At 42.2% G+C, this 16,401-nt stretch overlaps 1 protein-coding gene across 1 annotated transcript in view; it reads left to right on the top strand.

The window, feature by feature from the left end:
- LOC136250244 (dynein beta chain, ciliary-like) overlaps nt 1–16,401 on the top strand; it is a 28,348-nt gene that overhangs the window by 11,081 nt on the left and 866 nt on the right. The window contains exons 29-51 of the mRNA XM_066042425.1: nt 5,017–5,147; nt 5,517–5,665; nt 5,717–5,999; nt 6,054–6,227; nt 6,279–6,584; nt 7,302–7,631; nt 7,679–7,756; nt 10,820–10,981; nt 11,027–11,220; nt 11,274–11,436; nt 11,489–11,755; nt 11,807–11,968; nt 12,031–12,348; nt 12,399–13,310; nt 13,356–13,591; nt 13,642–13,764; nt 13,812–14,493; nt 14,549–14,865; nt 14,913–15,120; nt 15,170–15,466; nt 15,513–15,824; nt 15,882–16,124; nt 16,182–16,364. Of these exons, the coding sequence (XP_065898497.1) occupies nt 5,017–5,147; nt 5,517–5,665; nt 5,717–5,999; nt 6,054–6,227; nt 6,279–6,584; nt 7,302–7,631; nt 7,679–7,756; nt 10,820–10,981; nt 11,027–11,220; nt 11,274–11,436; nt 11,489–11,755; nt 11,807–11,968; nt 12,031–12,348; nt 12,399–13,310; nt 13,356–13,591; nt 13,642–13,764; nt 13,812–14,493; nt 14,549–14,865; nt 14,913–15,120; nt 15,170–15,466; nt 15,513–15,824; nt 15,882–16,124; nt 16,182–16,364 (6,230 nt within the window). The remainder of the gene's footprint in view (nt 1–5,016; nt 5,148–5,516; nt 5,666–5,716; nt 6,000–6,053; nt 6,228–6,278; nt 6,585–7,301; nt 7,632–7,678; nt 7,757–10,819; nt 10,982–11,026; nt 11,221–11,273; nt 11,437–11,488; nt 11,756–11,806; nt 11,969–12,030; nt 12,349–12,398; nt 13,311–13,355; nt 13,592–13,641; nt 13,765–13,811; nt 14,494–14,548; nt 14,866–14,912; nt 15,121–15,169; nt 15,467–15,512; nt 15,825–15,881; nt 16,125–16,181; nt 16,365–16,401) is intronic.

A 16,401-nucleotide genomic window follows, 5' to 3' on the forward strand; every position in this document is an offset into this window, starting at 1 on the left:
GCCTGGCGGGTTGCAGCGATAAAAGCCGTCTGGGATAGTGGAGTACCATCCTGCCATTGAAATAGAGCACCTGGAACACTCCCCCGTTTCTGTAGATAACTCATGAGGGCACTAATGGGGCAGAGGTCATCCCCTGTCTTCCCTATAAATACTTTGACGCCCACCCTTTCCTGATCTGTCTTGGATTGCTTGATCAGGAGTGAAATGATTGCCGGGGAAACAGGATTATCGACTGCCACATCTGAGAAGGAGAGATCAGCACTGGGATCGAATTTGGCTGTATCCATAACTGTGACCTCACCTGAGCGGCAGAAAGAAAAGAAAGTCACCACAGCTGCCGCCCATAACACTACTGAATTGAAAGTAGGCTGATCAGTGATCCAGAATGGTTTAATCCTCCTTAAGATCATGGGAGTAATGGGTAAGCGAGAGTGTTGAGGATAACCATCCCTACCCTCTCAACTTTAATTCCTCTGCTCTCTGATGACCTGCTGTAATCGTGGCATCAGACCAATCTTGGGATCAGGGAGGCCATGGGAGATTTGCAGCTGACGAACCCCTGCCAGGTATGTGCGGATTGAGGCCTCCGCTAGACCCTGTTGACCCAAGCATGCCACAAAGTAACACAGTGTGGTTTCTGAGGTTGGCAGGGGTATGATTGAGAAACTGGCACAAAAATCCAAGTAGCGATGCTCAGCTGATTGATAAGTTTTGTGAGTAGATGGAGCCAGTCCAGCCATATAATATTTCTATACTGCTGCAAGTTGGGAAACCGTCGCCAAGGATCCTAAGGTGAAAGGAGAGCATCTCATGATGGTATATTCATACAAATAGCTATGGGAATATACATAGGAACAAATAACAGAACACAAGCACAGTTCAATATATTTGTACAGATATACACAGAGTCGTAACATAGAATTACTACTGAATAAGTCTGAAGTCAGGATATCTAGATCCGTTGTAGTCGGCCTTTACTTGTCTCATGTAAAGATTTATTGTCGGATGTAACTGCCACAAATAGTTGAGCCCATGAGGGGGAAATCCAGGTAATGTTCTGGGATATGAGATCCACCAATGGACGTGATATGGAGGCTGGAGAGGGTGATGCGTGAGGAATCATAGCAAAGAACTGGTCCAGATGGTTACGCGAGATGGCATCTGCCTGAGAATTGAGCCGGCCAGGAATATGGATAGCTGAGAACCAGAAATCATGCCAAGCAGCAAAGAAAGCCAATAGGCGAATTAAGTGCATCATATGGATGTCCTTAGATGTGGTAGGGTTCAGGACTAACACCACTGCCTCATTATCTACCACGAATTGAACCATCTTGCCTGACCAAGAGGTGCTAAAGGTAGCAGCCGCAAGCACCACAGGAATAAGCTCCTTGACAGCGATGTTCAAGTGATATAGACGGGGTGACCACTTTAGTTGTAGCCATAGACGGTCTTGGACTGCTCCGCAACCCCAAGAGCCAGAAGCGTCCGTGTAGATTGAGATGTCAACCCCTGTCAAGCCCAGGTCCCACAGGAGGGACACACCGTTCCACTGTTCGGCAAAGAGCAGTCACCAAGTGATATCCGCTATGGCCGAGTTGTTGAGACGTACAAGATGATCAGGGCGGCTGCCCACTCCTTGAAGGGTGTATAATCTTCTTACGAAGGGCCTTCCCGGGCGGACCACTTTGGACGCGAACTGTAGTAGACCGGTTAACTGCTCTAATGCATGTTTGGTTACTGAACGATGGTAAGCATAGAGACGCAAGTAGAAGAGTAACTCGGTTAGTTTAGCTCTGGGGAGGCGGAGTTGGAAAGCTTCCATATCTACCTCGATTCCAAGGAAGGTCAGGCAAGGGGAAGGGCCTTCCAACTTGGACGGTTCGACCGGGACGCCGAGAGAATCAAACAGGGATAGTAGCAAACGCTTCTGTAGCTCTGCTGAGGGCTGAGACTGTGCCACGAAAATGAAATCGTCGAGGTAATGAAGGCCCCGGGATACTCCCTGGCGCATAAGTATCCACTGTATGGCGTCCGTAATAGCTGTGAAGACCTTGGGAGCTGAATGTAGGCCGAAGGGAAGCATTCGGTCGATAAACACAGTACCTTGCCATTGGACACCCAGAAAGTACTGGTCTTCTGGGTGGACTGGTACCATACGATAAGCCTCTTTGATGTCGGCTTTTACTAGGAACGGGCCCCTGCCCGTGGCTACAATCAGGGCTGCCAAGTGGTCCACGGAGGCGTAAAACAAAGAGGATCTTTCTTTGCTGATACCATTGTTAACGCTGAAATTCCTTGGGGATGATAGGTCTACAATAAGTCTCCACCTACCCGGCTTATGTTTCTTGGGAATTAGACCAATGGGACTAATGTGGATTCCCCTCGGGGAAAACCCTGTAGGGCACCGCCACATTCGGTTCAGCTGCACCTCACGTGCTAGGTAAGCCGATACCAGTGATGGCCTTGGAATGTATAGATTCTGGCCCGAGTATTGGAGTGGATAGGAGCGACTGAATCCAATACGGAATCCGTCGTGAATACCCGACAGGATATAATTTACAAATTGGCAATCCGGGTGATCGGCAAGCTGTGCTGCCCAGGTTGTCCATCTAAGAGAGGTATCAATCTCTGTAGAAATGATGGCGTTGGGAGTGGGTGAGTGACCACACTGGCTGTCTAAGGCCAACAAGTCATCATAATACTTGTATCTTCCATTCATCACCATCCCTCCAGTGAACAGGGTGAGCTCCAGATCTATGGAGGGGGGGAACAGTGAATTACACACCAAGCGGTGGAGAGTTGATTCCCCCCAACCATGTTATATAGTTGCCAGTGACAACCAGAGAGTGGCATGCAAGGAGATACAATGAACTATGAAGTTGAACAAGTGGTCATACTTGAGACTTTATAACATGACATGATGTAAGTAGCTATGTTAGTTTGTATATGTAAAGGTATACATGTATAATAAGGCAAATAGGAGCCCAGCTCCATCAGTAATACAATAAGATAAATACATAAATGAGTCCGGCTCAGTATATACCATTGCTACATGATAAGTGTCAACCACAGGTGGGGAGGACCATCCTCACTTTTTGCCCCACGATCGTTTCATGGTGCAGGCGATTCTTGAGTGAGGACCCCCGCACTCTGAGCAGGCGTGCAAATATTGGCAGCGTGGGCGCTGACAGTTGCCAGTGTTCCATTTGAAGCAGATGGGGGTGGTGCCAGCAAATAGATCTGTTGGTCCTGACGAGGCTGGGGGGGTGGGTCGGGGCAAACATCTGCCGTAAATCGAAAGGTTAAGTTCACCCCAGACATTAATGCCTTTGGCAGCTGCCCACTCCCTGAACTCCCAGTCGTAGACGAGCCAATGACGGCCGCCCAGATCTTGAGCTAATTGAAGCACCACATGAAGGTGGGCTGCAAGGCCTGCTGCCTCTGCCTTTGATGTCGTCGGAGCTGACAAAAGGACTGCCATCAGCTGGGCATATGCCTGCAACCAGGTAGCAAGATCCGTGATGGTGGAAGGGGACTTCCTCGGGGATTTGGCCTGAGTAACAATGTGGCCCTCCACCATTGACGATGAGCCCTCACTGGAGTCAGCCCCTCCGATTAGCTGGGCCAAGTCTATAAACTCCCAGCGTCTGATTTTCTCAATGAGACGAGTGGACACTGGAGGAATACCCTCAGCCACAACCAGGGAGGGGCCTCGGTTGAGTTGGGGAAAGTCCGGTACACTGCTTACAGGGGGCAGTGGTGCTCCCCGTACCCCCAGCAATGGGTCAACAGGAAGAAGTGGTCCAGCGCTGCGGCCACCTGAACAGAAACAATTAAGATAATGGCAGTCCATTAGCAATGTGACAGTGCGCTGCACTGGGCAACCAAACCAAATTACACAATGAAAGTAACTGGATACTGGCCTTTTTGGCCCCCCTTTGCTACCACCAGTAACTGGAGAGCAGCCTCCTATACTAGCGACTGCCGACAGGGTAGAGCAGCCAGGTAGAGTGCGCTGCACTACTCAGAGGATTGGTGCGCTGCACTGCTACGAACATTCAACAGAGCTAATATAAAGGAAAACAACAACAGCCATGACCAATAACAGATAACTACCTGAAGACGAGGGTGGGACTTGTACCCCGGCTGGAGTAGCCGCAGAGGACAGGGGGTTTCTCGACGAAGGTCCCGGCTGTTGTAAAATTCCGGCAACGGTCGTGGCAATGTTTGAGAGGTCGTTCGGGGTAAGTCTCAGACGAAGCGTGGATGAAGTGGATGGCGGTAGCCCAGGCATGGACACTGGGATAGCCGGTGGGGGCGGAGGAAGTCCTGGAACTATCGGCACTGATGCCGGAACTACTGGAGCAGGAATGGCGGGAACCATTGGAACGGAGACAACTGGTTGCACGAGAACTGGAGCCGTTGTAGAGGACTGTATTGACACTACAGCCGGAGGAGCCGGCGGCACACCAGAGCCAGACGCTGATGACGAATTCATCTCACTTTGAACGTAGAACAAAGAAGCAAGCTGCTATCGCGATTAAATTTCTGAAAAGAGCAGGTAGATTATCCCGCTTGCCCCCAATAACCGCTCTTTCGTCACGTGTGCGGAATTTGAATATGATGGAAGAAGGGGGCGTCCTCGTGTTGTGTCGCCTCAAGTTAGCACCCTTTAACCTGCGGTTAAATTCGTATTAACTTCAACATGTGACCCCTAGTTCATGTTTCAATAAACAGGATGAAGAAGAACTCAGGATTAATAGATATCAGTAACTTGGAAGATTTTGAAAGTTTCAATAATATCTCTCAGATTCACTCAAACAATGTAAATTGAGATATCTTAGTTTGTCTTCATATAGGATCAAATATTTGATACAAGTTTAGTAGGACTTTCTCTAATATATCAATGGCTTTACTAGATAAGGATTTAAGGATTCCAGACCTGTAATTTATTTATTCATTGATCCACGAGGAAATGTACCAAATGCTTTGGATTAGTGTATCCATTCTACACAGGTTTATTCTCTGTAATCATGAGAGATATGTCAAATCTGACCAACCTTGATTCTCCAAAGTGGATAGTGTTGGACGGAGACATTGATACAATGTGGATTGAGTCTCTTAATACTGTGATGGACGACAATAAGGTATATACCAACTCAGTGGTATATGTTACTGTAATGTACTACTCAGGTGTAGTGATGTGCAATAATATTGATAGTGTGGTAATCGTATTGCAGAGATCCATTATTATGATATGATAATAGGTCGTGATTATTGTGAGCACAAATCAGACATTCTAATCTTATAATTGAAGCATTTGTTGGTTTATTTCAACTATGTATTCTAATTCACTCACAAAATTGCACTTGGCTGTATTTTGGTATGGCATATAGGAAAAAATAAAAGTAGTACTAAATTATGCATTTGATCATTTGGATCTACTGTACGTACGTACTATTGTGATAAATGTATTGTATACAGTTGCAAAATTGCTATCACACATTACTACTCAGGTGCTGACGTTGGCCAGTAATGAGCGTATCCCCCTGACTCCTTCGATGAGGTTGATGTTTGAGATTGGTCACCTTCGTACTGCCACTCCAGCCACAGTATCACGTGCTGGTATCCTATTTGTTAACCCAGCTGACCTGGGTTGGAACCCGTGAGTAATTTGGTAGTAATTCTTGAATAGTAATCACTGTATGTTACATAGTTACATACAGAGCTGGATTGATAAACGAGAAATACAATCAGAAAGGGCTAATTTGACTATCTTATTTGATCGCTATGTGCCAGTGTGTCTTGATGTACTAAGACAGCGTTTCAAGAAGATCACTCCAATAACAGACTTCAGCATGTTACAAACACTCTGCTTCTTGTTGGAGTCTTTCCTTAATGCCAAGAACACTCCACCTGATTGCCCTAAGGAGTGGTATGAGCTTTACTTTGTGTTTGCTGCAGTTTGGGCCTTTGGTGGATCAATGTTCCAAGATCAGGTAAATAAATGCTTAGCTTTTGTCAATCTTTTAAATGTGGTATGTTTTGTTTAGTTGGTTGATTATCGTGTTGAATTCTCCAAGTGGTGGGTGACTGAATTTAAAGTGGTCAAATTCCCTTCTCAAGGCACTGTGTTTGATTACTTCCTTGATTCTGACACAAAGAAGTGGATGCCATGGAATGAGAAGATTCCCAAGTATATCATGGATCCCGACATGCCCTTACAGGTAAAGCTTTGTATTCTTACTGTGCTAAATTTATTACAAGGTATTCATTAGGCTGTGTTAGTGCACACAGCAGAAACAATCAGATATCGTTACTTTGTTGACTTGCTAATGGACCAAGGACGTCCGGTAATGTTAGTTGGTAACGCAGGTAGTGGTAAAACTGTCATGATTGGTGACAAGTTAGCCAGTCTTGGAGAAGACATGATGGTCACCACCATACCATTAAACTACTACACCACATCTATGATGTTACAACAAGTCATGGAGAAACCATTGGAGAAGAAAGCTGGTAAAAACTATGGACCACCTGGTTCCAAGAAACTCATTTACTTCATTGATGATATGAACATGCCAGAGGTGACTATATATTATAGTTAAAGCACTGCCGCACGTGTGTACAGAAAATACAGCATGAGGAAAGGCCAATACAGAAGTCGAGTGCAGTGTACGGAAAAACAGCATGAGAAGAGGCCAATACAGAAGTCGAGTGCAGTATTTGCCTTGAGATACCCCCAAGTGCTGTATTTTTTGCACACACAGCATATATAGGCGGTGCTTTATGTGTTTTATTATACTGGTCATCTTGCTTGAAACAATTTTTTTGAGTACCCGATTTTCAGTGATCAGACTATCTCATATAATCTATTTGTAGTTGTGATTGAACTGGTAGGATTAGTAATTGGCTATATAGTTTAAGCATTTGACAGTGTCATACAAGTGATCCATCATACTGTTTGCATGGGTTGTTGCTTTGACTTTTGTCGATTGGATGATCAGTAAGTGTTTATATAATCTATTCCTAGTTATAGAACGAACTGGTAGGATTAGTTTGGCTAATTTTAGTGATTTACAATGCCACATGATCAATCATGCTGTCTGAGTGACATTGTTTTCATAACATATTCTTTATATACTGTAATTTTCAGCATAACTGTACTGTATTTGCCCAAGTGTACTGTATTTGCCAAATTATCTGCATAACTGTACTATATTTGCTGGCAGTATTTTGATCCTCCCATGCAAATTACAATACATTACTTTAAAGAATGCTTCATGTACACCATCTTCATATAGGTTGATTTGTATGGCACAGTTCAACCTCACACATTGATCAGACAACATCTTGACTACAAACATTGGTATGATCGACAGAAGATGGTCCTTAAGGAAGTCCACAATGTTCAATATGTTGCCTGTATGAACCCTACTGCTGGTAGCTTTACCATTAACCCTCGACTGCAACGACATTTCTCTGTATTTGCTGTCAGCTTCCCGGGGATGGCTGCCCTTAACACAATTTACAGCAGTATCTTGTCTGGCCATGTTTCCAGTGGTGGCTTCACTGCACAAATACAAAAATGTGTGGATAAGATTATTAGTGGAGCACTAGCCTTACATCAGAAGGTAACAGTCACAGCATTAAACTTTTGTAATGTTGACTCTTATTCTAGGTTGCCAGTACATTCTTGCCAACTGCTATTAAATTTCACTACATATTCAACTTACGAGATCTCTCAAACATATTTCAGGTAATCAAGACACACGGTAGTGTGTCATGCGGCCCAAGAAGCCGGCGCGCCACACCGTGAGTATATTAACAGGAAGAAAGAAAACACGATTTTCACACCTGTGATCCCATATCCAATTGGAACCAAATTTGCTACAGAGGTGCCGGCTAGGTTGGGGAGTGTACATAACAAATTTGAAGAAAATCGCTCCAGACATTTCCGAGATACGAGCGGCAAAAGTTTCGGGGTTTTTTTCTTCGCTTTTTCTTCTACTTCTTTTCGCACACTTTGCAAAATCTGCCATAAAACACGAATGCGTGCTCCAATCAGGCTGAAATTTGGCACACTTAAAGGGCTCATTACAGCAGATCTCAGTACAAAGTTTGGTAGGAATCCGATGAACATTCACGGAGTTATGACCAATTATTCACGTAAAATAAGGTTGAAGGTCTGTCATGCCCACAGGGTAAACCCCTTGGAGGAATGAGCTGAAAATTGCTATGTAGATGGAGTAACTATCGTAGGAGTGCCTTTTTGTGGTTTGAAAGGAATCCAGATAAAGGCCATCGAGATATGACAAAACCCAACCTGTGTCACAATTACGCGATCGACTTTTATGAATAAAAAAACTATTAGTTTTCACGCCTACCAGGCAAACCGCTTAGAGCAGTGAGCTGAAAATCGGTGTGTAGCTGGAATAATCATCATAGAAAGTCCTTGCAGTAGTACAGAAGAATCGGAGTACAAACCACTGAGTTGTGATCGAGGAGTCCGACACGTATGGAATCTAACATTAAGCAGGATTCAAATCCTTAAATTTTGGATAAATCTATAGGGCTAAAGAAATCTTTAAATCCTTAAATTTCCTGAAATTCCGTAAATTTTTGTATTCTATTCCTCAGTTCTCCGTTTATTCCTTGTACAAGATTGAGAAACTCTAATAGAGCAGTCAACTGCAGCAGTCGAAATTATTCTAATAAAATATTCATATGTTAAACAGATATTGAGGAAGAAAAGCTAAAATTTAATTCAAATTTAGTACTGTTAATCTGTAATTAGATACTTTGCATAACTCTGGTAGTTTATTTCAATGTATTTGAAATACATTAAATCATGTTTAAAATCCCAAATCCCTGCTAAAATTTTACAAATATTGAATCTAAGGTCTTCGTGTCGGACCCCTCAGTTGTGATTCGAAAGCCAACTACATGTAGCAAATGCGAGATCGCGATACTCTAATAGAACAGTCACCCTAATAGAGCATTCAACTACGTTTATAACTTACTCCATTATAGAATTATATTACATTGCAAGTTATTCTGTAGGGAGTTCAGCTACAAACAGTTAATCTTATAGACAATTCAGCTACAAGCAAGTCACCCTGTAGAAAGTTCAGCTACAAATATATTGCTGTAGAGATTCAGAACATTACAAGTCACACTGAAGAGAGTTCAGCTATAAAAGATTCTTCCTGTAGAGAGATCAGCTAGTAGAAGTTACCTTGTAGAGAGTTCAGCTACAAAGAAACCATCATGTAGAGAGTTCAGTTGCAAACAAATCACCCTGTAGAGAATTCAGCTGCAAGCAAATCACCCTGTAGAGAGTTCAACTACAAACAAATCACCCCGTAGAGAGTTCAGCTAGAAACAAGTCATCCTGTAGAGAGATCAGCTAGAAGGATCACCTTGTAGAGAGTTCAACTACAAACAAATCACCCTGCAGATAGTTCAGCTAGAAACAAGTCGTCTTGTAGAGAGATCAGCTAGAAACCAGTGACCTGTAGAGAGTTCAGCTACAAAAACAAATCACCCTTTAGAGAGATAAGCCAGACAAAGTAATACCCCTGTAGAGAGATCAGATAGAAACAAACCATCCTGTAGAGAGTTCAGCTACTGTGTAAACAAGTTACCCTGTAGAGAGATCGGCTAGAAAAAAGGAGAGATCAGCTAGAAACAAATCACTTTGTAGAGAGTTCAGCTAGAAAAAAGTCATCTTGTAGAGAGATCAGCTAGAAGGATCACCTTGTAGAGAGTTCAGCTACATACAAATCACCCTGCAGATATAGTTCAGCTACAAACAAGTCACCCTGTAGAGAGATCAGCTAGAAACCAGTGACCTGTAGAGAGTTCAGCTACAAAAATACATCACCCTTTAGAGAGATAAGCCAGACAAAGTAATCCTGTAGAGACATCAGATAGAAACAAATCACCCTGTGGAGAGTTCAGCTACAAAGAAACCACCCTGTAGAGAGTTCAGCTACTGTGTAAACAAGTTACCCTGTAGAGAGATCGGCTAGAAACAAATCACCTTGTAGAGAGTTCAGCTACAAACAAATCACCCTGTAGAGAGTTCAATTACAAACAGATAACCCTGCAGAGAGTTCAGCTAGAAACAAGTCACCCTGTAGAGAGAATCCTGTAGAGAGTTCATCTACAAGTAAATCACCCTGTAGAGACTTCAGTTACATTTCAAGTCATCCAGTATAGAGATCAGCTGCAAACAAGTTATCCATAAGGAATAATTGACATGTAATAAATATATGTATTATATATATAAAATTTGTACATTTACTGATGAAAATCAGAAATAGTTAAAGTATTTAAAATCTGCTTCATCCTTTTCTTCTTGCTGTGGTAAAGAAAAAAAGTTAGGTTTAAAAAAGCCCCAAAGCTGGCCATAGGGCAGCTTTGGGGTATACACATATAAAAAGAAGTGAAATCTAATCCAAAACAGCCAAGCTGTAAAAAAAGAGTGCGGCCCTCAAAAAGGCTATGGTGAAAAAAGATGTGAAATCCAAGGTGGCGGCCAAGAAATGACTGTGATGGTAGGTTAATGGTAAAAATTTTAATAACAACAATTCATCTGAATTTGGTGCCGCTTGGTCTTGGCACAAAATTCACCTGAATTGTCATTATTAAATTTTTTACCATTAACCTACCATCACAGCCATTTCTTGGCCGCCACCTTGGATTTCACATCTTTTTTTTTACCATAGACTTTTTGAGGGCCGCACTCTTTTTTTACAGCTTGGCTGTTTTGGATTAGATTAATATATCATAATTATTTGGTCTATGTATTTTACAGGGAGTGTTGTTCTCTGGTTGTGACTGCATCAAAACTCCAATGGACTTTGTGCGTTTATGGCTACATGAGGCTAGTCGAGTATATGGAGACAAGCTAGTGGATGAAAAAGACATAGCTGTGTTTGAGAAAATTAAATTTGATGTTGCAAAGCAAACTTTTGAAGTATGTAAGAAAATTTATCTTAATTGGTTGATAATTTTTGCATAGGATTTAGACGATGAAGCACTAAGATCAGAGCCACTGATATATTGCCACTTTGCTGCTGGAATTGGTGAACCAAAATACTTGTCTATCCCCACCTGGCCTCATCTTAGCAAAATCCTTGAAGAAGCTTTGGACTCTTACAATGAAATTAATGCTGTCATGAATTTGGTGTTGTTTGAAGATGCGTTGCAACATGTGTAAGTAAACCATTTTAGTCACTGCGTAATATCACAATGTAATTCATATTTAGGTGTCGTATTAATCGTATCTTGGAGTCACCTCGTGGTAATGCATTACTTGTCGGTGTGGGTGGTAGTGGCAAACAAAGCTTGACAAGGCTTGCTGCCTCAGTCAGTGGCTTAGAAGTATTTCAAATACAACTCCGTAAAGGATACAGCTCAGCAGATTTAAAGGTTCAAAAACTTACTACCATGCATTAAACTACCAATACATATTCACTAATAGCTTGACCTGGCACAACTGTACATCAAGGCTGGTGTTAAGAGTATAGGCACAGTGTTCTTACTGACTGATGCTCAAGTACCTGATGAACGGTTTCTTGTGTTAATCAATGACTTGTTAGCGTCTGGTGAGATCCCTGGCTTGTTTGCTGATGATGAGTTTGAGAACGTTATTAGTGGTGTACGTAATGAAGTGAGGAGTACTGGTATACAAGACACTAAAGAGAATTGTTGGAAATTCTTTATTGATCGAGTTAGAAGACAACTGAAGGTGACAATAAAATAACTATAGATATCATTTTTATAAATGATCTCTCATTAGGTCGTGTTGTGTTTTTCACCTGTTGGTACCACACTGAGGGTACGTAGCAGAAAGTTCCCAGCTGTAGTTAATTGTACTAGTATTGACTGGTTCCATGAATGGCCGGAAGAAGCTTTAGTGTCTGTTAGCTCAAGATTCTTGGCTGAAGTTGAACTTATTTCTGTAAGATTTTTGCTTTGTCCTCATACACAATAGATATTGCTACATATACTCTATTCCTGTAGGAAGATGTACGTAAGTCAGTGGCAAAGTTTATGGCCTATGTGCACAGCAGTGTTAATGAAATGAGCAAATTATATTTGGCTAATGAACGACGTTACAACTACACTACACCCAAGAGTTTTCTTGAGCAGATCAAACTGTACGAGAACCTGTTAAACAAGAAACACCAAGAGTTAACTTCCAGTATGGAGAGATTGGAGGGTGGACTGACTAAACTACAGAGCACTGCTGCTCAGGTAGATGATTTGAAAGAGAAATTGGCTGCTCAAGAAGTGGAACTTAAGCAAAAGAATGAAGATGCTGATGCTTTGATTAAGAAGGTAAATTTGTTACACTCTGTGCATGTTTTCACTACCTTCTTGTATGATAGGTCGGTATAGAGACAGAAAAAGTTAGCAAAGAGAAAGAGATTGCTGATGCTGAAGAAAAGAAGGTGGCTATTATTAACAAGGAGGTATCAGAAAAACAGAGATCTTGTGAAGAAGATTTAGCTAAGGCAGAACCTGCCCTCAAAGCTGCAGAGGCTGCTCTCAACACACTAAACAAAAACAATCTTACTGAACTGAAATCTTTTGGCAAACCTCCTCCTGCAGTAATGAATGTTACTGCAGCTGTAGTAGTACTATTGTCACCTTCCAGTAAAATACCGAAGGATCGTAGTTGGAATGTATGTAAAGCATTTATGGGCAAAGTAGATGCTTTCTTGGATTCTCTACTACACTTTGATAAGGAGAACATTGCTGATCCCAACCTTAAGGCTGTTGATCCATATCTGAGCAATCCTGAGTTTGATCCAGAATTTATCCGTAACAAATCATTTGCTGCTTCTGGTTTGTGTTCATGGGCCATTAACATTGTAAAGTTTTATCGAGTGTTTTGTGATGTGGAGCCCAAGCGACGTGCTCTGGCTCAAGCCAATGCAGAATTAGCAGCTGCTCAGCAAAAATTGACTCAGATCAAGGCCAAAATTGCTGAATTAGATGAAAATCTTGCATCTCTAACAGCTGAATTTGAGACTGCCACAGCTGCCAAGCTGAAATGTCAACAGGAAGCCGAGTCAACAGCACTGACAATATCTCTTGCTAATCGGCTAGTAGGGGGTCTTGCCTCAGAGAAGGTACGTTGGGCTGAGTCTGTACAGAGGTTCAAACAAGAAGAGAAGACGCTACCTGGAGATGTACTGCTGACAACAGCCTACCTGTCCTATGTGGGCTGCTTCGGTAAGAGCTATCGACAAGATTTGCTGGATAATAAATGGCAACCATTTTTGAATACGCTAGAGGTATGTCTTGTGTTTCGGTACTTTGATATTATAGTATTTTAACAGCCTAAAATACCAATGACTGAAGGGTTAGATGTGCTACACTTGCTAACTGATGGAGCCACTATTGCCATTTGGAACAATGAAAACCTCCCCAGTGATAGGATGTCTACTGAGAATGCTACTATACTGACAAATGCAGAACGTTGGCCTCTCATGATAGATCCACAACTACAAGGGATAAAGTGGATCAAGACCAGGGAGGGAGAAGAATTGCAGGTGATCCGACTTGGACAAAGAAGGTAAACAATCTTGATTCTACCATGCAAATGTAGTACTCTTTTATCAACAGCTATTTGGATTCTATTGAGAGAGCAGTATCTAATGGAGACTGTATGTTGATTGAGAACATGGAAGAATCTGTTGATCCTGTATTGGACCATTTACTAGGTAGAAACACCATCAAGAAAGGAAGGTAATGTATATTAACAGTATACATTTTAGAACGTGGTATAAATGTAGGGCAATTAAAATTGGTGACAAAGAAGTTGAGTATAATCCAAAGTTTAGGCTAATTCTCCATACAAAGTTGGCTAATCCTCACTACAAACCTGAGATGCAGGCCCAGTGTACATTAGTCAACTTTACAGTCACCAGGGATGGTTTAGAGGATCAGTTGTTAGCTGAAGTGGTGGCCACTGAACGACCTGACCTGGAGACCCTTAAAGCTCAGCTCACTAAACAACAAAATGATTTCAAGATCAAACTAAAGGAACTTGAAGATTCTCTGTTAAATCGTTTGTCTTCCGCTGAAGGAAACTTCCTTGGTGATACCTCACTTGTAGAAAACTTGGAGACTACTAAACGTACAGCAGCAGAAATTGAGGAAAAAGTCAAGGAAGCTATCGTGACTGAGAAAAAGATTAATGAAGCCAGGGAATATTACCGTCCTGCTGCAGCCAGGGCTTCTTTGTTGTATTTCATTCTTAGTGACTTGAACAAGATAAACCCGCTATACCAGTTTTCATTGAAGGCATTCAGTGTGGTATTTCACAAGGCCATAGAGAGGGCAGATCCTTCTGAGGACCTGAAACAGCGTGTTGAAAATCTGATTGATTCTATCACTTACTCTGTATTCATGTACACTAGCCGTGGTCTGTTTGAAAAGGATAAGTTGACGTTTACTTCACAGGTAACATTCCAGGTAAGCAAGCATGAAATGCTGCTGTGTGTTCTATTAGAGTATTTCATTTGTTCAGGTGTTGCTAATGAAGAAAGAACTTGATCCAGTCGAGTTAGACTTCTTGCTACGTTTCCCTGCAGTTCCTAATGTTGTTAGTCCAGTTGATTTCCTCACCAACAACTCCTGGGGTGGTATGAAGGCATTATCCAACATGGAACAATTCAGGAATCTTGACAAGGACATTGAAGGGTCTGCCAAGAGATGGAAGAAATTTTCCGAGAGTGAGTGTCCAGAGAAGGAGAAATTCCCTGGAGAATGGAAGAACAAGTCATCTTTACAGAAATTATGTATCATGCGTGCACTCAGGCCTGACCGAATGACATATGCATTAAGGTACATATCATCCTTTACTTATTCAGTGTATAATAGGTTTTGTGTAGGTTGTTTGTTGAGGAACGATTGGGGTCCAAATATGTGGAAGGAAGAAATATTGAATTTGAAGTATCATATGGAGAGAGCGGTCCTGCTACTCCCATCTTCTTTGTGCTGTCACCCGGTGTGGATCCACTGAAAGATGTTGAGGCTTTGGGAAAGAAACTAAACTTCACAGTAGACAATAGAAACTTCCACAACGTTTCACTGGGACAGGTAACGACTTGAGAGAATTATAACAGTTAATAATTTACTAACATTTTAGGGTCAAGAGGTTGTTGCTGAACGAGCTCTGGAGGTTGCTGGCACCGAAGGCCACTGGGTGATTTTACAGAATATTCATTTGGTGGCTAAATGGCTGGGCAAACTAGAGAAGACATTAGAACAGTATAGCACTGGCAGTCACCCTGATTATAGAGTGTACATGTCAGCAGAACCAGCAGGAGTTCCCTCTGAGCACATCATCCCACAAGGAATACTGGAGTCTTCAATTAAGATCACTAATGAACCTCCAACTGGAATGATGGCCAATCTCCACAAAGCATTGGACAACTTCAACCAGGTACAGTCGATATTACCTTTCTTTGTCATTACACCATTTCATATAGGATACTCTTGAGATGTGTTCAAAGGAAAATGAGTTTAAGAGCATCTTAAATTCTCTGTGTTACTTCCATGCTGTTGTGGTGGAGAGGAGAAAGTTTGGTCCTCAGGGATGGAATCGCTCTTACCCCTACAACACTGGCGATCTTACTATCAGTGTTAATGTGCTGTATAACTACCTGGAGGCTAATGCTAAGGTGCCCTGGACTGACCTGCGTTACCTGTTTGGTGAGATCATGTATGGTGGGCATATCACTGATGACTGGGACAGGAGATTGTGCAGGACTTACCTCGAAGAATACATGAAACCAGAACAGGTAAAAGAATTAAAGTATATTGTAAAATCATCCAGAAGGCATTTTCTTATCCAACAGCTTGACGGTGACCTAATGCTAGCCCCAGGCTATACTATACCTCCCAACTCAGACTATGTTGGCTATCATCAATATATCGATGAGAACCTGCCCCCAGAGAGTCCCTACTTGTATGGACTACATCCTAATGCTGAGATAGGCTTTCTCACAACTACCTCAGAAAGCTTGTTCCGTACTGTACTAGAGATGCAGCCTAGGGATACATCTGGTGGAGCAGGGGCTGCTTCTTCAAGAGAAGAAAAGGTGTACACACTATTTAGAATGTACTGAATCATTTTAAAATGATACATGCTTCTGTAGGTGAAAACTTTGCTGGATGAAATAATGGAGAAGTTGCCTGAAGAGTTTAACCTACCGGAGATGATGGCAAGATGTGAAGACAGGACACCTTATGTGGTTGTTGCTTTCCAGGAGTGTGAGAGGATGAATGGATTGACTAGAGAAATGAAGAGGACTTTGAAAGAACTGGATCTGGGATTGAAGGTAACCAATTTTGCTACTCTACATATAGCTATGACCA

This window comes from Dysidea avara, chromosome 3 (genome assembly GCF_963678975.1).
Source record: "Dysidea avara chromosome 3, odDysAvar1.4, whole genome shotgun sequence".
NCBI lineage: Eukaryota > Metazoa > Porifera > Demospongiae > Dictyoceratida > Dysideidae > Dysidea > Dysidea avara.